Here is a 22,081-nt window from a genome sequence, read left to right on the forward strand (position 1 = left end):
TTGTAACAGAAATACAATTTAAACAGAACTATTACTTAAATCATATTTAAAAAAAGTTTGAAATGGTAATGGTATGTCCATCAGCCACAAAGAGGAATACTTTTAGCAAGCAAACTATTAAGTTAAAATATCACTCAAGCCAATTTACAGGTTTCAAGATTATACTCAAAAAGGGAAATACAAAATAAAGTCACTAACTTTACAAAAAATAAAAAACATGCTTACTGTGTTAATAGTTTCCAATTCATTGAAATAGGAAAGCTTTTGTTGAATGTTTTCAGCCAGATCAACAAGTTCCGACTTGCATTTTTTAAAAGAGAAAAATCAGTTATTACAAGAACATAAAAATCAACACTCTAGTCTCAAAAATAATCTGAATTGATATACATCTTATATAATAAAAGGCTAATATGCAAATTGACCCAACAGCAGAACGACTGGTCACTATGACATGCACTGACCACCAGGGGGCAGACGCTCAATGCAGGAGCTACCCCCTGGTGGTCAGTGTGCTCCCACAGAGGGAGCACCACTCAGCCAGAAGCCAGATCATGGCTGGCCAGTGCAGGGGCGGTGGTGGGAGCCTCTCCCACCTCTGAGGCAGCACTAGGGACCCCTCAGAGAATGTCCACCAAGGGGTCTCAGGCTGAGGGAACCCCTACCCAACCAGTGCACAAATGCTGTGCACCAGGCTTCTCTAATAAGACGTAAGATTTCAGGATAATGCTCAAAGATTTTTGAAATCATGGACTAAAATCAGCAATGATTATCACAGTAAATTATATATATATATGCCTTTTAAAAAACAGAACACACATAAAGAAAACTCTGAGATAAACATAGTAACAAAAATTGTCTATCTTTAAGTCACAATTTAAACACTACCAACATCACTTCATCTTTTCTTAAACCCCGTCATTATGCATAATCGCCATGCCTGTTTCAAAAGTATCAATGATAAAGAGCAGACAGAACAAATTAATATATATTCTTCACTCTGAAAGTGTACTGAGACCTAGTAGCTCAAAACATAGGAAAACTTATCCTTGCCCCTGTTCAGATAAGCTTATTTAGAATGAAAAGACGACTATCCATATATTTTGCACTCTTATTAGCACAGGACCTTATATAGAGCTCTGTTCAATATATAAGTTGGAGAAATAAGGAAACTAGAATTAAACAGTATTCATCTATTTTAAAATAAAACAGTATAATTACTGACTCTCTCTCTTACTCCAAATTACCTGTTCTTTTAGGAGCTGTTCACAGGCTTCGTGTAGTGTTCCTGTCTTGTTGGACACAAAAAGATACTGTTTCTGCAATGATTCCAGATGCTGAAGAGCATTGTTTACATCATTCAATATAGCATCACACTGCTCCTGAAACCCAGACAAGTAATCCCTCATCTGTCTAGAAAACAGAACCAAAAGGGGATTGGCAATAATATTTTCCCCCAATAAACATAGAAAATAAACAACAAAGTCTCATTTCCGCCTCAAAACACTTGAATTTCAGGAGGAGTCAGGCCTATTCACTACAGTTCATTATATTCAGAAATCTATCAAAAGCTATGTTACAGACTGTTTCAAACTTAAGAAGGAAAATTATTGAAACTAAAAGGAGCAACAACAACAATAAAAACAATTAAAAAAAAAAAAAAAAAAAAAAAAGCCCAGCCGGTATGGCTCAGTAGTTGAGTGTCGATCTATAAACCAGGAGGTCATGATTTGATTCCCAGTCAGAATACATGCCTGGATTACAGGCTCCATCCTCAGCGTGGGACATGCAGGTGGCAGCCAATCAATGATTCTCTCTCATGAATAATGTTTCTATCAGTCTCTCTCCCTTTTACTTCCTCTCGGAAATCAATAAATACTTTTTTTTTTTTTTTAATTTTTAAAAGGAGCAACAAAAGGAATCAGCTTTGAAGCCATAAACTGGCTTTTCACATGTAAGGCAATAAATCACCAGCTCAACTTTCAAAGTCTGGGACACAAGGACCACCCATCCCAAGGCAGCAAGTAGGTCAATCCTTCAGTTCACTTCCACCTTAGGTAGTGTGATGTCATGGGAAGAATTTGGACTCAAAATTAGAAGACCTAAGTCTAAATCCCAGCTCTGCCCAAGTCTCCTTGATATCTCTAGGCCTCAGTTTGCTCATTTGTAAAATGGGAATAATATTATCTTTTCTCACAGAGCTGCTATAAAGATTAAATGGAATCATACATCAAATGCTTAGCAATTACTATCACTCAATAAATGTTCACTGAATGCAAGCCATAGTCCCCAAATTCGCCAGAAAATGTACACCACCATTTCTCCCATGTTACCAATATATACATTTAGCCGAAACCGGTATGGCTCAGTAGATAGAGCATCGGCCTGCGGACTGGAAGGTCACCGGTTCGATTCCGGTCAAAGGCATGTACCTTGGTTGCGGGCACATCCCCAGTAGGGGGTGTGCAGGAGGCAGCTGATCAATGATTCTCTCTCATCGTTGTTTCTATCTTTCCCTCTTTCTCTCTCTCTAAAATCAATTTAAAAAATTAAAATAAAATAAAATAAAATAAAATATATATATACATACACACACACACACACACACATACACACATTTAGTTACATGTATATAGGTGGCCATCCATAAAATCTCTTAGGTCTCCCCTTCTAAAGAAAGGCAACAAACACCTCTTAGAGTTCCTGTACAATTACCACTTGAACCCAAACCTTTCTAGAATTATCTAAAGCCCCCCCAACTTATTAATTACAATGCAATTTTTTTTTTTCAATTACACAGCTTTAATATCAGTTAAACTAAATTCTCTCCTGGCTATTTTTAAAGAAGATATTGCTGTTGGATTTTTCTTTGTACATTAATTTTATTTAGAGACACAGGTTACAAAATGTTTCAGATGACTGTGATCTAAAAATTAGGACAGCCAACAAATTCAAGAGCCACATACCTATATTTAGTTTCTTCATCCTGATCCATCTGAGTTTGTAGCTTTGCAAACCATGAGAAAAACTGGAAAAATAAAGAATATTATATGGTCAACAAAACTAAAACAGACAAAATGAAAAGTGGCTACATGCTAAACAGCAAGCCAAAAGAATAACACTAATTCTTATTGTTTGGGGATCAGACATTAATAATGGGTTTTAAACACAGGGCCAATTTAATTGTATAGTCAAATCTACATGCTAGAAAAAGCAAGGGATATTAAAAACAATGCCCCAGACATCAGTGTTGTGATTGCCAGGAGAGGGAGGAGAGGAGAAAGTGGAGAAAGGTATGGGGGGACAAATGGTGATGGACAGGGACTACACTTGGGGTGGTGAACACGCAGGGTACAGATAATGTGTTGTGGAATTGTGCACCTGAAACCTATATAATTTTCTTAACCAGTATCACCCCAGTAAATTCAATAAAAGAGGAAAAAATGGGTCATTTTCAGGGTTGATTTAAAAAGAGTATTAAAGATATAATACACAAGAAATATTTCTGTTCTTCTCCAAAGCGGCCAGAGGTGACCTCTGAAAATGGTTCACTATTCACTAGACCCAGAAAACCGCACAAAATCAAGAGGCTCAAATCTTCATGTTCACTTTATGAACACACATGAAACTGCCCAAGCCACCATGGTATGCATATTCAAAAAGCCACCAGGTATCTGAAGGCTGTCCCTTTACAGAAGCAATGTGTGCCATTCCATCGTGAGAATGGTGGAGTTGGTAGATGTGCCCAGGCAAAACAGTGGGGCCGGACACAGGGTCAGTGGCCGAAAAAGAATGCTGACTTCTTGCTGCACATGCTTAAAAACGCAGAGAGCACTGCTGAACTTAAGCTTTAGATGTAGGTTCTCTGGTCACTGAGCACATCTAGGTGAACAGAGCTCCCGAGATGCAGTGTAGAACTTACAGAGCCCAGACATGAGTTCTCCCTGCCACAGAGAAAGGACTTGCTGAAAAAGAGCAGATTGTTTCTAAACCAGAGAGGAGGTGGCACAGAAGATAGGGATGTCCCAGAAGAAACTGAAGAAACAAAAACTATGGCCTGGGAGTAAATTCGGCATAAAATAAATTACCAATAAAAGTAAAGACAAAATATATATATATTTCTTCCTAAGAGGCTGAAGCCTATTTGCTAGTTTGCCAATTCTGAGTATGTAACATTGGGCTTGGAGTAAATATTAGTATTATTTAGTAAAAATTGTGAAAATATAAATTCATCCTATCTAATAAAAGAGTAATATGCAAATTGACTGTCACTCCAAGACCCAAGCTGCCCCCATGTAGACACAAGACGGCTGCCAAAAGATGGTCCAAGGGGAAGGCAGTTGGGAGGAACCAAGCCTGCAAGGGAGGGCAGTTGTGGGTGATCAGGCCAGGATGGGAGGGCAGTTGGGAGGGACCAGGCCTGCAAGGGAGGGCAATTAGGAGCAATCGGGCTGGCAGGGGAACAGTTAGGCATCAATCAGGCTGGCAGGGGAGTGGTTAGGGGGTGATCAGGCTGGCAGGCAGAAGCGGTTAGGGGCAATCAGGAAGGCAGGCAGGCGAGCAGTTGGGAGCCAGTGGTCCTGGATTAAGAGAGGGATGTCCTGCTGCACATATAGGCCCAATCCTACTAGGATCAGGCCTAAACTAGCAATCAGACATCCCTTAAGGGGTCCCAGTTTGGAAAGGGTGCAAGCTGAACTGAGAGACACACAGTACCGTGCACAAATTACGTGCACCGGGCCTCCAGTAAATAATATAACAGACTGGTTTAAGAACATGGCTCTTATATTCTAAATTTGAATTCTGGCCCTATATTATGAAAATATCTATTATTAAAAAGAGATGGGAGAGGTTGACCATGACCATGACAAGTATAAGGGAACTTTCTGGGCCAATGGAAATGTTTTATATCTTGTCTATATCTTACACAAGTCAAAACTCACCAAGGTGTACACCTAGAATGATTACATTTTATTGTACATAAATTATAACTCAATATATTAGATTTTTCTAAATTTAAAAAGAGATATGCAAGTGCAAATTTAATCCAGATGACTTTTTTAACAGTCCAAGTAGTTCACCAACCTGGTACAAGTTATCTTCTATAATTCTCAAGTGGGGTTAAAGTCAAAATATGCTTTATTCTCTCAAGATACTAAGCTTGACAAGTACGGTAGCTATCATTTACTGAAACCTGATTATGTGCCTGCCACATACTGCATTTACATGCATTATCTTACTTAATTTTCACAAAAATCCTATGATATAGGTATATAATTATTATTTACTCATAAGGAAACTGAAGACCTAAGAATAAGAAGTAATTTCCCTAAGCTCACAAAGATGGTAAGCAACACAGGTGACTTTCAGATCCAGGGCCTGACTCGAGCTAGAGCTCTTAATCACTTCACTGCATCTCTTCCCTCAGCTTACTGTACATGCAGGTCAGCACATGTGCTTTATGTTTTACTCAGTAAATGCCTCAGCTTTGATTCTTCACAAAACAGAAAGAGGAGCAGAGGAAGTGGCAGAAGAAACTATTAACATATAGTAGATTTTCAATCAGGAATAAGCAAAAAAGAAAAAGGAGATTACACAGGCTACATTACTAAAAGTAGCTATAAGCATTCATCTAAGAGAATATTTAGTTTTGTTTTGTTTTTAATTACCTAGCCATAACCCATGGACATAGACAATAGTGTATGAAGGCCTGGGGAGGCGGCAGGAGAAGAAGGGTCAATGGGAGGTACACGGGAAGGGGACATCTGTAATACTTTCAACAATAAAGATAAATTATAAAATAAATTTACCTAAAAATAGAATGGTATGTGCCTGTGTCTGTGTGTGTATGTACACACACACTGCATGCTGGAGGGGAACATAACATAGACATACACTGGGTGAAGTCAAAAGTACATAAAATACTAAAACCTTAATTAAACTTGAAATATATTTTTTCTGTATTCTAAATATAATTTGGCAAAAGGTTCATTTGAAATACTTAATAGCCACAACTAACACAAAATCAAGAATGTTCTAAAAAATTTTAACTACAGAGTGGGGCAAAAGTAGGTTTACAATTGTGAGTACACGAAACACCTTATTCTTGTGTTATTATTGTATTACTTTCCACACAAACAACTCTAAACCTATTTTTGTCCCACCCTGTATAGTTTCAAAAGTTCAGAACTTTTAATTAGGATCTTATTAGCCCTGTGTCAAAACATTTAATTTAAAATAATCAAAATCCTTAGAAACAATATTGCCATTCACCTGCTGTGCCGTTTCTATTTTTTCTTTTTCCATTTCTAATGAAATAAAACCATTCAGGAGAATGTCTTCTGTGGACTCAGGAACTATTGAAGTCTGTGCGATGGGCAGCGACTGGGACGTTAAGTTGCATAGGTCTTCAATTGGGAGCTTGAAAAAGAAGAGCCACAAAGATATTTAAGTAACTTGAAAATTCCCTGAACTCAAGATTGGTATTACAACTCAGTTGTTTTGAAAGGTAAATGAAAGTTTTCTATTAAATCATTTGAGGTTAATGCCATGTAATGCTAACATTTATAACTAGGCTCTCTCTATATTAATGCTAGTCTCAAAATGTCAACATGACACTGATACCCCACCATTAGTAAAATATGGTTTTTTACTGGCGATGATTCTATGCTAATACACACACATCTTCTTACTTGAACAGCTTTCAACTAGCACCAAAGGCAAAGCCTGTGTGCTGCTGAAAGTAGGTTGCCCTCCGCATTATCTAACACAAAAGCCTGACCTCATTAACACCAACCAACGGAAAACAAATCACACTCAAGAATTAAGTACCAATATGCCGAAACCGGTTTGGCTCAATGGATAGAGCGTCGGCTTGGGGACTGAAAGGTCCCGGGTTCGATTCCGGTCAAGGGCATGTACCTTGGTTGCGGGCATATCCCCAGTAGGGGATGTGCAAGAGGCAGCTGGTCGATGCTTCTCTCTCATCGACGTTCCTAGCTCTCTATCTCTCTCCCTTCCTCTCTGTAAAATATCAATAAAATATATTAAAAAAAAAAAAAAAAAGAATTAAGTACCAATAAACATTAACTCCTTCCATTTCCACCACTGGCACACTTTACCCACACCTTCTTGCTGACAAATGTTGAAATTACAACTACATAGAATTTCAGTTTCCCAACTGTTTCAGAAGAGTCCCACATACAAGGCCTCATTTTGATGCCATCAGACCTACAATACTTTCTAGTTCTCCACTACTACTAAAGGCAGTCCAGTGCTAACTTACCTGTGGTGGAATACACACACTGTTTTTTAGACCTAAAAGAAAGGGACTGAAGATGCTGGGAAAGTTGTAAAAGGGCCTAATTGTTTTGTTTCAATTCCAGTTTTCAGCTCTTAGGGCCTGACATTTAAGGTTCAGCAATATAAAATATTGATCCAATGTCTTAAAAAACTGCCTCCCTGTCTATTTTTCTAGATATAAAAATTTCATCTGAAGACAGTTTATTTTCTCTTTAAAGCTAAAATAAACTAGACGCAAATTACACCATCACTAATTTAAAAATACAGCCCTTTAGCCCTAGCTGATGTGGCTCAGTTGGTTGGAGCATTGTCCTGTACACCGAGAGGCAGTGGGTTTGATTCTCAGTCAGGACACATACTCTGGTTGTGGGTTCAATTCACAGTCAGGCATGTTCAGGAGGAAACCAATTGAGGTTTGCTTTCACATCAATGTTTCTCTCTCTCTCTCTCTCTCTCTCTCTCTCTCTCTCTCTCTCTCTCTCTCTCGTAACAAAAAATACTACTCTTTAAATATAGGGGGTTTTGCACCTAGGTTCAAGGGGAGGGGGGGGCAGTAATACCTTCTTTCTTGCACAGAAAATAACATTACAGTGCAGCCTGGTTTGAACCTTGCTCCTGCTCCTTTACAAGCTACATGATAATGGGCAAATTACTCAAATTCTTCGCTGTAAAATAGGATCTACATTATTTGTATCAAAAGGCCATTGTGAAAAGAAGTAAACAGAGGTTCCACAGAAAGCAGTCTTCTAAGACTGCTAAGAAGCTGCAGACCAAAAAAAAAAAAAGGGGGGGGGGGGTCGGGGAAGGTTCTGGTTCTGCTTTCTGACTCAAGAGCCAAGAGGGGCTAGATCAGTGGTCCCCAACTGGTGGTCTGTGAGGTCTGAAAGGTGGATGACCGCTGGGCTAGATGTATGTCAGATTAAAGGCATTTCTTGTTCATATAAGCGCTTCCTGAACTGTAACATAACCTTTGAGTATAAAAGCTGTGGCGCAGTAAGAATTAAGTTTCTCAAATCCAGTGAGACTCTATCTTGAGTTTAAAGTGTCACTAGCAATTGTGGAGGACAGCTGAAACTGGTTTGGCTCAGTGGATAGAGCCTCGGCCTGGGGACTGCAGGGTCCTGGGTTCAATTCCAGTCAAGGGCATGTACGTTGTTTGCGGGCACATCCCAGGTAGGGGGTGTGCGGGAGGCAGCTGATCGATGTTTCTCTCATCGATGCTTCTAGCTCTCTATCCCTCTCCCTTTCTCTCTGTAAAAAATCAATAAAATATACTTTAAAAAAACAAAAAAAGAACTGTGGAGGACAAATGAAGCTGTGCTGAGCTGAGTGGCACCTGCTCATACTCTGTACAACCACCCCATTACCAACAACAGGCTGCCTCCTTGAAGAGGGGGAGGAAAACACATCAGAGACTGTGCTACATGTACGTAACATAATGCCTGTCACATAGTGAACACAATAAATTTGAGCTATTGCTGTTTATCATATTTTAGTATTCCTATTTAGTAGCAGCAAGAGTAATTTCATAAATCAGAATTTATACTGCTTCTTGAGCATAAGCTATCTTATAAATTACATTTTACTAATGGTAAAGTTTATCTCTGAACAGATCATGACAAAATTCTATTGGCACTGTTTACACAACACTACGGGCAACAATGAAGACACATTGATTAGGCTCAGATTTGAAAAACATAACAGAAAACACATGGAGACTAAGCTAAAATCAAAAAAGCTGGACAGTGTTCCTTGCACCCTAGTAAGAAAAAGATAAATAATCTACAAAAGCATAACTATTCTTGAATCCATCAGAGGGCTGAGATTACAGAGTATCCAAGTAGCTTAAAATCCATGTGAGATGGGCACCTCCAGAGAGAGACAGAATGTTAGCATGATCATGGAAAAAGAAATAACAAGCAGCATAGAAGAAGGTAAGAATTCTTACAAATTGTAAAAGGCTGGGGTGTAAGTACAAAATGCCTGGAAGCTACAAACACAAAAGGATTTAGCACCCACACATGGTTTTCTTCACAGACCTCCATGCTCCCGAGAAAGAATAAGTGGTGCAGGCCTCAAAAAGGAGATGGCTGTGGGAGAGCACAGCATAAAGCCTCATCCAGACCCTTCTTCCCAGTGGAACCAAACTCTAAGAAACTGGAAAAAAAAAAAAAAAAGAAAAAAAAAAAGCACCCTATTATCCCTAGAACACAGAGGAAGACCCCCTAAGGCTGGAGAAAGAGAAGAGAAAACACCACTAACCCTACAAGAGAGACAAGACACAATCCAAGACCTAGAACAATAGAAGTCTGCTACCTCCAGAGGAGAGCAGAATCAATGCGAAAGCTCCATCTCCAAGACCCACAAGCAAAGCGCCTGCATCAGACTGAGGCTGGGATGACAGAAAACTCACACCTACCCTCACTGCCAGGCTAGAAAGCACCTGCATCTACTGCTTATGAGAGGGGCAAAGCACAGACACTCTCTGAGACATAGGCACACAGCTTACCAAAAGCTGAGGGCAGAGGAGAAATGTTAAGAAAACCCTGCAGAAACCCAGCCCCAATGCTATGCAAAAGGTAACACTAGAGAAATTTGAAACCGAATTCTCTCTCATCACTGATGTTTTTCTCTCCCTCTCCCTTCCTCTCTGAAATCAATAAAAATATTTTTTTAAATATCCACAGTGGACTTATCAGTACACTCAACACAGCTCAAGAATCAGTGAACTAGAAGATAACCAGAGCAATAACAAAACTGAACCTAGCTCAACTCCTGACTAGACTGATTCAACTCCCCACAATAAGAATCTAACTGAAGAGGTGTTCTTATTTCAACACACAAATACTATTTTCCTCATTCTGAACTGTCCTGAACACAATGTCCAGTATTTACTCAAAATTACATTAAAAAGCAAGGGAAGTCTTGGGTGTGCGGCTTAGCGATTAAAGTGTTGGCCCACCCACCAAAGGGTCAGAGGTTCTATTCCGGGCGTGTAAGTGGGTTGCGGGTTCAATCCCCAGTAGAGGGTGTGCAGGAGGCAGCCAATCAATTATATTTCTCTGTCATCGATGTTTCTATCGCTCTATCCCTCCCTCTTCCTCTCTCTCTAAAAGAAAAAAAATGAATAAAAACATATTTTAGCCGTAGCAGTTTGGCTCAGGTGTAGGTCTGCAGACTGAAGGATTCTGAGTTCAATTCTGGTCAAGGGCACATGCCTGGGTTGCAAGTTAGATCCCCAGTAGGGGGCATGCAGGAGGCAGCCAATCAATGATTCTCTCTCATTGATGTTTCTATCTTTCTCTCCTCCCTTCCTCTCTGAAATCAATAAAAATATATTTAAAAAAATAAATAAAATAGCCGAAACCGGTTTAGCTCAGTGGATAGAGCATCAGTCAGTCTGCGGACTGAAGGGTCCCGGGTTCGATTCCTGTCAAGGGCATGTACCTTGGTTGCGGGCACATCCCGGTAGGGGGCGTGCAAGAGGCAGCTGATCGATGACACTCTCTCATCGATATTTCTAACTCTCTATCTCTCTTCTCTACCTTCCTCTCTATAAAAAAAAAAACAATAAAATATATTTTAAAAATAAATAAATAAAATAAAAATAACATGTATTTAAAATACAGAAGAAAAATAATAAAAATCAATGGAAAATATCCTCAAATGGGGATTAACAAAAAAATCGATAACAAAAGGGTAATATGCAAATTAGACCAGACAGCTGAATGACCTTCCAGATGGCTTCAGTGAGGGCCAAGCCCCTTGCACAAATTTCAAGTATCAGGCCTCTAGTAATAATAATAAAGCAAGGAAGGGGAGTGGGGAAACAACTCATTGCCAAGAGACAAAGCACTCAACAGAGCCAGAATCAGAAATGACCTGGATACTCCAACTATCAGATAATGAATTTAAATAACTGTAATTATATTACTAATATGTAACTAATAGGTTAGTTATAAAGGCTCTAGTATACGATAGATTTAAAATAAATGAACACCTTTTAAAGGAGAAACCAAGATGGCGGCATAGGTAAAGACCTAACTGCAGCCTCACACAACAATTTCATTAAAATACAAAATGGACATTACCCAGAACTACAGGAAAGTCGACTGACTGGAAATTCTACAACGAGAAGAAAAGAGAAAACCAGAAGGAAAATCAGAGGAGCTGGAAAAGCCTAAGGTACGGAGACACGCTGCGCACAAGGAGAGGACGGAGCCGAAGAGGAGGGGGGTGCTGAGTGCCTGGCTGGCGTTCCCTAGCGGAAAGGAGATAAAAGCTCCGACAGCACTGAACCCCAGTTCCGACAGCACTAAACCCAGTTCTGGGCAAGACCCTGAGGACCCAGACACATAAGGAGGGAGTCTGAGCTGTAAGGCGGAACCTCAGGGGAGTGGCTAAAAGGCAGTGCCCTGGAGGTGCGCACATTGTGCGCAGAGGATGGACTGTTGACTCTGCTGCTAGATTGCCCTAGCGGGAAGGAGACAAAAGCTCCGGACTGTGCTGAGCCCCAGTTCTGACTGCTCTGAACCCCAGTTCTAGGCCAGACCCTGGGGACCCAGGATCATACAGAGGGAACCTGGGCTGTAAGGCGGAAACTCAGGGGAGAGGTGAAAGGAAGTCCCAGAGAGAATCCAAGATGGATGCTCGGGTAGGCAACTAGCTGCAGCCGCACACAACAATTTCAACAAAATACAACTAAAATATAAAATGGACATTACCCAGAACTACAGAAAAGTCGACTGACTGGAAATTCTACAACGAGAAGCAAGGAGAAAACCAGAAGGAAGCGCGGAGGAGCTGTAAAAGCCCAAGGTATGGAGACACGCGGCGCGCACGGAGAGGACAGAGCCGGAGAGGAGGGAGCCCGCGTGCCTGGCTGGCGGTCCCAAGCAGGAAGGAGAGAAAAGCTCCGACTGTGCTGGGCCCAGCTCCAACTGCTCTGAACCCCAATTCTAGGCCAGACCCCGGGGACCCAGGCTCATCCATAGGGAGCCGGGCTGTAAGGCGGGACTCCAGGGAAGCGGCGAAAGGAGGTCCCGGAGGCGCGCACACTGTGCGCAGAGAAGGGCCGGCCGGCTGTGCTGCGGGATTGCCCTGACGGAAAGGAGACAGGGGCCCCAGACTGCTCTGAACGCCACCTCCAATCCCACTACCAACTGAACTGAACCCCAATACCGGACTCATTGGGGGAGAGCATAGACAGTTTGGCAGCAGGCGAAAATCGAGGACACCTTTCTCTCAGAGGCGCTCTCAACAAGTACTGAAGGACCCAGAGTCTCAGGAGTCGCATAGGGCGGGGCTGCCGGAAGCCAAGGCTGTAGGCTCCACCCTGAAACCCCGCCCCATCAGGAAAGCTGCCTGCGAAAATGCCTAAACCAAATAGATCACAAACGAAAGAAATTGAAGACAAAAAGCGACTGGATATAGAGTTCAAAACCACACTTATAAGGTTGTTGTTCAAGAATCTCCTAGAAAAGGCCGATAAAATAAACAAGACCTATGAGGATATGAAAAGGGATCAACTAGAAATAATAAGGGATCAACAAGAAATAAAGAATACATTGTCTGAAATAAAAAATATTTTATGGAGTCCTAAAAACAGAATGGAAGATCGCAAGAATCAAGTCAAAGATTTGGAACATAAAGAGCCAGAAGACACTCCTCCGCAGACGCAAGAAGGCCAAAGAATCCAGAAAATTGAAGATAATGTAAGAAACCTCTGGGACAACTTCAAGCAAACCAACATCAGAATTATGGGGGTCCCAGAAGATGAGAGAGAGCAAGATATGGAAAACATACTGAAAGAAATAGTGACAGAAAACTTTCCCCACCTGGTGAAAGAATTAGACTTACAAGTCCAGGAAGCGCACAGAACTCCAAACAAAAGGAATCCTAAGAGGACCACACCAAGACAAATCATAATTAAGATTCCAAGAGCAAAAGACAAAGAGAGACTATTAAAAGAAGCAAGAGCAAAGAAGGTAGTTACCTATAAAGGAGCACCTATACGATTGTCAGCTGATTTCTCAACAGTAACCATGCAGGCCAGACGGGAATGGCAAGAAATATTCAAGGTGATGAATAGCAAGAACCTACAGCCAAAGATAATCTATCCAGCAAAGCTATCACTCAGATTCGAAGGTCAGATAAAGAGCTTCACTAATAAAAAAAAAGCTAAAGGAGTTCATCACCACCAAACCAGAATTATATGAATTGCTGAAGGGGGTTCTTTCAGAAGAGAAAGTAAATAAAGATAAAAATTATGAACAACAAATACGTAACTATCAACAAGTGAATCTAAAAACCAAGGAAACTAAAAAAAAAAAAATCTGAGGAACAATATTAACTGTTGAATATAATAGAATCAGAGGTATGGAAGGGGAGTGAACTGTTTATTCTTGGGGAAAAGGGGAGAGGGGGATGTGGGAAGAGACTGAACATAAACTGTGCACCTATGGATGAGGACAATGGGGGGTGGGGAAAGGGCAGAGGGTGGGGTGAGAAGGGGGGGGGGAAGAAACATTTGTAATAATATGAACAATAAAAATTTATTTAAAAAAAAAAGAAGAAGAAAAAAAGAAAGGAAGTCCCAGAGGCACGCACATTGTGCGCAGAGAAAGGATGGTTGACTGTGCCGCTGGATTGCCCTAGCAGGAAGGAGACAAAAGCTCCAGACTGCTCTGAACCCCACTTCCAACCCCACTTCCAACTGAACTGAACTCCAGTTCCAAGAGCCTAGACTGTTTGGTAGCGGGCAAAACTCATGGGCACCTTTCTCTCAGAGGTGCTTGCAGCCAGTACCGAAGGACACTGAGGAACACTGAGACTCAGGAGCCTCTTAGGGCAGGGCTGACAGAAGCCAAGGCTGTAGGCTCCACCCTGAAACTCCGCCCCATCCAAGCTGAACCCAGAGACTTTTAAGGCTACCAACTCAGGGAAGCTGCAAAAATGCCCAGACAAGGAAACGGATCACAAACGAAAGAAATGGAGGACAAAAAGCGACTTGATATAGAGTTCAAAACCACGCTTATAAGGTTTTTCAAGATTCTCCTAGAAAAGGCTGATAAAATAAACAAGACCTATGAAGATATGAAAAGGGGTCAACAAGAAATAATAAGGAATCAACAAGAAATATGAAGGATCAACAAGAAATAAAGAATAGGTTGTCTGAAATAAAAAATATTATACAGAGTCCTAAAAACACAATGGAAGATCACAAGAATCAAGTCAAAGATTTGGAACATAAAGAGCCAGAAGACACTCCTCTGCAGAAGCAAGAAGACAAGAGAATCCAGAAAGTTGAAGATAATGTAAGAAAACTCTGTGATAACTTCAAGCAAACCAACATCAGAATTATGGGGGTCCCAGAAGAAGAGAGAGAGAGCAAGATACCGAAAACATACTGAAAGAAATAGTGACAGAAAGCTTCCCCCACCTGGTGAAAGAATTAGACTTATAAGTCCAGGAAGCGCACAGAACTCCAAACAAAAGGAATCCAAAGAAGACCACACTAAGACACATCATAATTAAAATTCCAAGAGCAAAAGATAAAGAGAGAATAGTAAAAGCAGCAAGAGCAAAGCAGGTAGTTACCTATAAAGGAGCACCCATACAACTGTCAGCTGATTTCTCAACAGAAACCATGCAGGTTAGATGGGAATGGCAAGAAATATTCAAGGTGATGAATAGCAAGAACCTACAGCCAAAAATAATCTACCCAGCAAAGCTATCTCTCAGAATCGAAGGTCAGATAAAGAGCTTCACAAATAAAAAAAAAAACACTAAAGGAGTTCATCACCGCCAAACCAGAAATATATGAATTGCTTTTCTTTAGGAAGAGGAAGAAAATAGAGATAAAAATTATGAACAACAAATACGTAACTATCAACAAGTGAATCTATAATAAAAACCAAGGGAATTACAAAAATCTTATGAACAATATTAACTAGTGAATATAATAGAATCAGAAGTATGGAAGGGGAGTGGATTGACGATTCTCAGGGAAAAGGGGAGTGAGGGATGTGGGAAGGGACTGAACATAAACTATGCACCTATGGATGAGGACAATGGGGGGTGGGGAAAGGGCAGAGGGTGGGGTGGGAACCTGGTGGAGAGGAGCAATGGAGGGGGGGAAAAATGAGGAATATTTGTAATAATATGAACAATAAAGATTTATTAAAAAATAATTTTAAAAAATAAAAAGCTCAAAAAAATAAAATTAAATTAAAAAATAAATGAACAGATGAGGAATTTCAGCAGAAAAATGAAAACTTAAGTGTCAAAATAAAAATCATAACAGATAAAAAAAAAAAAATACTGTACCCTAGCTGACTTGGCTCAGTAGTTAGACTGAAGGGTTCCAAGTTTGATTCTGGTCAAGGGCACATGCCTGGGTCTTGGGCTCAATCCCCAGGAGAGGGCATGTAGGGGGCAGCTAATCAATGATTCTCATCACTGATATTTCTATTTCTCTCTTCCTCTCTAAAAATCAATTTTAAAAATTGTTTTAAATACCTGCAATGGACTCATCAATATACTCAACACAGTTAAACAATCAGTGAACTAGATGATAGATCGTTAAAATAACCCATAAAGAGGAAACAGTAGAAAAACAAAAACTGTGATCTAAGAATTGTGGATGATGTCAAGTCAACTAATGTATATGGAACTTGGATCCCAAAATAAGGAGAGAATAGGGTAAAATATATATATATATATAGTTGAGAATTTTCCATAAATGAAAGACAACAAACTACAGCTCTGAGAAGCTCAGAGAATTCCAAGCAGAATACATATACATACATCTAGACACATCATATTCAAACTCCTGAAAACCAAAGTTAAAGAGAAAATCCTTAAGGCAGTCACGATAAAGACACATTATATATAGAAGAATGAAAATAAAAATTACAGCAGATCTGTCAAAAAACAATGAAGCAACATCTTTTAAGAGACAAAGCCAAAAAAAAGGTAAATCATAATTTTATTTATAATTCTACTGAGAAGGTCTTTTTCACAGGAAAGAGAAATAAAATGTTTAAACAATCCTCAGAAAGTGCATTTCCTGCAGACCTGTACTAGAAGAAATGTTAAAGGAAGTTCTACAGACGGATGGAATATATGAGATGGAAACTTGGATCTACCAAAAGAAAAACCTGAGAAGCTCCAGAAATAGTTAAAATAGAGGTAAATATAATCATCTTTTTTTACTTTTAATCATTCAGAAAGATAAATGTTAAAAGCAAAAATAATAGCAATGTGTTATTATGATTTTATAGCATATGTATGACATAAACAGCACATGAAAGAGAGAGAAATAGGAGCATACTATTATAAGGTTCTTACATTATACATGTAGCATAATATTTAAAGGTAAACTTTGTCTAATTAAATAAATGTTATAAACCTAGGGAAATCACTGAAAACATTCAAAGGACTTTGTAAAATCCAGTCCTACAATACCATCCAGACCCATAACTATCTTTTAATTCAATTTCCTTTGAGAAAAAAAAATATTATATCTTAAAAGTAATGTAGGGAACGCCAAAACCAATTTGGCTCAATGGATAGAGCATCGGTCTGCGAACTGAGGGGTCCCAGATTCGATTCCGATCAAGGGCATGTGCATTGGTTGCGGGTACATCCCCAATGGGGGTGTGCAGGAGGCAGCTGGTCTATGTTTCTCTCTCATTGATATTTCTGGCTCTCTATCCCTCTCCTTTACTCTCTGTGGAAAATCAATAAAATATATTTTTTTAAAAAAAAGTAATGTATTGTAGGTAAGTTTCAAAACTCTGTTTGTGTTATCACAGTTTTACAAAATGAAGAAGTAATGTTACAATCATCCTATAAAATAAAAGGCTAATATGCAAATTGTCCCCTCAACCAGGAGTTCAAGTGGGAGTTCAACTGTGAGTTTGACCAGGGGGCGGGGCTGGCCAGCCAACCGCTCATGGCCCCTCCCGCCAACCAGCCTGGCCTGATTGGCCCCAATCAGGGGGGGCGACCAGACCCCACCCATGCACAAATTTGTACACCAGGCCTCTAGTATTCTATCATAGTTCATGAGACCTTACAGCACATACTAGTAATTCTGGTATTACCTAATAATATATAACAAAATCCAGCTCCAGACGGTTTGGCTTAGTGGAAAGAGCATCAGCCTGTGGACTGAAAGGTCCTGGGTTCAATTCCAGTCAAAGACATGTACCTCTGTGGCAGGCTTCTCCCTAGCCCAGGTCAGGGTGCATGCAGAAGGCAACCAATTGACGTGTTTCTCTCACATTGATAGTTCTGTCTCTCCCCCTCTCTAAAAAAATTTAAAAATAAAAATAAATAAATGGAGAAATATCCTCAGATGATTAAAAATAATAAAATATAAATTAAGATTTAAACTCTTAAAAATAATAATACATAACAAATTTCAGATAGAAAATAAAGTTCTCACTTCAAAGTAATTTTTAATATACAGAACAGCCATTTTAAAAATACTTCTTTAGCCCAGCCTGTGTTGTTCAGTGGGTGAGCCTCGACCTATGAACTAAAGAGATCCCCAGTTCAATTTCTGATTAGGGCACATGCCCAGGTTTAGGGCTCAATCCCTGGTAGGATACATGCAGCTGATCGATGTTCCTCTCTAATTGATGTTTCTAACTTTCTCTCCCTTTCTCTAAAAAAGTCAGTAAAAACATATTTTTTATAAAACATATTTATTTAAATAGGTAGTAAATTCACATGGCACAAAATTCAAAGACTATTCAGTGAAAAGTCTCCTTTGGATTGACCCTATTTCCCAACCATGCAGTTTCCTTCTCAGAGGCTACCAATGTTATTAGTTTCTCATGAATCTTTCCTAAGATAGTCTATGCATATACAAAGGAAGTGTATCTTTTTAAAAACCAAATAACAGTATACTATACACACCTTGCCTTTTGCATTTAATATGTAGCATTTTCCATTGTCTTTCAACAAGGTATAAGGAAAAAATGGAATTTACTTACTTTAAATTCATAACTCTCTGTCATCTACATGTATAAAAGCTTAAGCGTCCATTATGACCAAATGACTAGAACGACTGGTCGACCGGTCGCTATGACATGTACTGACCACCAAGGGGCAAACGCTCAATGCAGGAGCTGCCCCTGGTGGTCAGTGAGCTCCCACAAGGGAGCACTGCTCAGCCAGAAGCTGGGCTCACAGCTGGCAAGCACAGCTGCAGCAGCAGGAGCCTCTCCTGACTCCGCAGGAGTGCTACCGAGCAGCAGCAGCGGCAGGCATTGCGGGCCGGGCAGGGATGAGCACCAGCAGCATGGCACCCACCCTGACTCGGGCTCCTCCCTGGATGCCTGCCACTTGGAACACTGCCACATCTCTCAGGGGATGTCCAACTGCCAATATCCTGCAGGATCCCAGATAGCAAGATGGTGCAGGCCAAGCTGAGGGACACCCCCCTCCCTCATGCACAAATCCATGCACCGGGCCTCTAGTTAAACTATAATAGGCCCATTATTTTAAAAGCCCAGGAGTACAAAATAATTAAGTGAAAACAAATCTCCCTTCTTTCCCATCTTCTCTGTCCTTCCAATTCTTCTCTGAAGCAATACCAATTTTACAACTTAAGAAATATTTCTAAGGAATTTGAGGGTAGAATGAAGAACTTTAAAAGTAAAATGAAGTAATGAGATAACTTGCAATTGTTTCCTTCTTTAATAGAAATTTTCTAAAACACACATAGTATTTTTTATTCTAAGTCATGAGAAAAGCTCACATAAAAAGTAAAATCCTTCCCCATACCCACCAGACTTTTAATCAATTTAACTGTATTAATGTTTTTTATACCATCTTTGTTTTTGGTGTGCAACACATTTATTTACTATCATGTCAAAAGGATCCAAGGGTATCATACACATGTGCTCAGTCTGTCATTTGAACCAAAAAATATTTATCCTCTAATTTACTTTAAAAATAAGATCACATGAAAACTCTGGACACTTGAGAAGGTACTATCCAAGTTCCAGTTATAATCTGTAACCCAGATGTTGTGAGTAAATATAATAGATTAAATGTATGAAAGAGCATTCTATTTTATTACTTTATGCACAAATACTAACTACTATTCAATCATAAGGACTTTTAAACACCGGAAACAGAAGGAAACTTCCTGTCCAGTTCCCTTGTTATCACTAACACAAAACATTTTCTCTCAAACCAAGCAAGAGAGAAGCCACAATGCAATCACTTCTAACAAATGATTTTTTAAAGTAACAAGTTGTTTTTAAAAGCATATGAAAAACTAGCACCCATTTATGATTATTAAAAAAAAAAAAAAAAAACTCAGCGAAGTGGAAACAAAGGAAACTTACCTCAACATAATAAAGCCCAGGTATGATAAAATCTCAGCCAACATCATACTCAAAAGGCAAAAATCCTTTAAGATTAGGAACAAAACACTATGATCACTCTTAGTCAACATAGTACTGGAAGTCGTAGCCAATCAGACAAAAAGAAGAAATAAAGAACATCAAATTGGAAAGAAAGAAGTAAAAATGTCATTATTTGCAGAAGACATGATATTGTATATAAAAACTCTAAAGATTCCACCAAAAAAACTACTAGATCTGATAAATGAATTTAGTAAAGTAGCAAGATACAAAACAAATACCCAGAAATCCATGCAATTTTATACACTAATAAAGAACTTTCAGAAAGGAAAACTAAAAACAAATCCAATTCACAATTGCTTTAAAAAAATAAAATACCTAGAAATAAATTTAATCTAGGATGTAAAAGACCTATACTTGAAAATTATAAGACCAAAGAAAGAAACTAAAGAAGATACAAATATGTGCAAGAATATACCATGTTCATGGATAGGAAAACTTAACATCATTAAAATGTCCATACCCCCCAAACAATCTATATTCCAAAAATTTATATAAGACCTCAAAAGATATCAAATAGCCACAGCAATCTTGAGAAAGAACAATAAAGTGGAAAGAATCATGCTATCCTAAATCAAACTATGCTACAGACCATAGCAATAAAAACAGCACGGTAGTGGCATAAAAACAGACTTATAGATCAATGGAACAGAATAGGGAGTCCAGAAATAAACTCACACCTTTCTAGTCAAATATTTGACAAAAGAGGCAAAAACATACAGTGAGATAAAGACAGTCTTCTCTATAAATGGTGCTGGGGAGAATGCAAAAAAACAAATGAAACTAGACCACCTTCTTACACCATACACAGGAATAAACTTAGAATGGATTGAAGACTGCCCTAGCTGTTTTGGCTCAGAGGACAGAGCCTGGGGACTGAAGGGTCCCAGGTTCGATTCTGGTCAAGGGCACATGCCCAGGTTACAGGCTCAATCTCCAATGGGGAGTGTGCAGGAGGCAGCCAATCAATTACTCTCTCTCTCATCGTTGATGATTCTATCTCTCACCCTCTCTTCCTCTCTGAAATCAATAAAAAATTTAAAAAGACTTCTTTGTAAAAAAAAAAAATGGATTAAAGACTTAATGTTAGGCTCGAAACCATAAATACCCTAGAAAAAAACATAGGCAGTAAAATTTCAGACATTTCTCATAGCAATACTTTTCCTGGCATATCTCCTCAAGCAAGGGAAAACAAAAGAAAAAAGAAAGGGGATTATTACTACTTCAAACTAAAAATTTCTTGCACAGTGAAAGAAAACATCAACAAAATGAAAAGACAAACCACAGAATGGGAGAACATATTCACCGACAATACATCTAATAAGGAGTTAATATGCAAAATTTATAAAGAATTTATAAAACTCAACACCAAGAGAACAAACAATACAATTAAAAAGTGAGCAAAGAACCTGAAGAGTGTGTGTGTGGGGGGGGGGGGGGGGGTTGTCGAGGGGGGACCAATGGTAAGATATGTACACAGATAATAATTTAATTTAAAAAATGGTAAAATAAATAAATAAAATAAAATAAAATAAAAAATAAAAAAAGAACCTGAAGAGACACTTCTCCAAAGAGGACATTCAGATAGATGGCTAATAGACATATGAAAAGAGGCGCATGGGGTGGGGGATTGGATTAGGGGGTTGAGGTATGTGATACCTTAATCAATAAAGAAATTTAAAACAAAGAGGCTCAATGTCACTAATCATCAGAGAAATGCAAATTAACCACAATGTGGTATCACCTCACACCTGTAAGAATGGCTCATTAATAAATCAACAAACAAGTGTTGGCAAGGATGTGGAGAAAAACGAACACCTTGTGCACTATTGGTAGAATGCAGACTGGTGCAGCCACTGTCAAAGTAGTATGGAGTTACATCAAAAAATTTAAATTGGGGGGGGAGGGGGGGCAGGGGGGTATCAATCGGGTAAAAAGGCGACAAATATAAAACTTCAGACAATAAAAAGAATTTTAATTGGTACTGCCTTATAACCTGCAATTCCACATCTAGGAATATAATCCAAAGAAACCCCAAACACAAATTCCAAAGAACATATGCACCCCTATGATCACTGCAGCATTATTTATAACTGGAGGCCCGGTGCATAAATTAGTGCACAGGTGGGGTCCCTCTGGGTGGCCTTCAGGGATCAGGCTGAAACCCACAGTCCAATGCCGCCTGCAGTTCCTACATGCCGTTCCCACTCAGCCCGGCCCACTGTGCCTGCCGGGGACTCATGCCCAATCAGTCCCGACTGAGAGAGGCTGGTGCTGCCACAGCGGCGCTCACCAGCCGTGAGCTCTGCATCTGTCGCCCTCTCAAGGGGAGTGAC

General features: G+C 39.5%; 1 protein-coding gene and 1 pseudogene across 8 annotated transcripts in view; one reads left to right on the forward strand and one right to left on the reverse strand.

Moving 5' to 3' along the window:
• The window catches only part of COG3 (component of oligomeric golgi complex 3), a 78,990-nt gene that overhangs the window by 47,986 nt on the left and 8,923 nt on the right, over nt 1-22,081 (reverse strand). For all 8 annotated transcript variants that reach the window (XM_036456457.2, XM_045588666.1, XM_036456458.2 and 5 more), the window contains exons 2-5: nt 6,271-6,417; nt 2,964-3,025; nt 1,245-1,410; nt 226-300 (exon numbers count right to left, since the gene is read on the reverse strand). In XM_036456457.2, coding sequence (XP_036312350.1) covers nt 226-300; nt 1,245-1,410; nt 2,964-3,025; nt 6,271-6,417 — 450 coding nt within the window. The remainder of the gene's footprint in view (nt 1-225; nt 301-1,244; nt 1,411-2,963; nt 3,026-6,270; nt 6,418-22,081) is intronic.
• On the forward strand, nt 3,541-4,098 carry LOC118728495 (annotated as a pseudogene).

This window comes from Pipistrellus kuhlii, unplaced genomic scaffold (genome assembly GCF_014108245.1).
Source record: "Pipistrellus kuhlii isolate mPipKuh1 unplaced genomic scaffold, mPipKuh1.p scaffold_m20_p_3, whole genome shotgun sequence".
NCBI classification, from domain to species: domain Eukaryota; kingdom Metazoa; phylum Chordata; class Mammalia; order Chiroptera; family Vespertilionidae; genus Pipistrellus; species Pipistrellus kuhlii.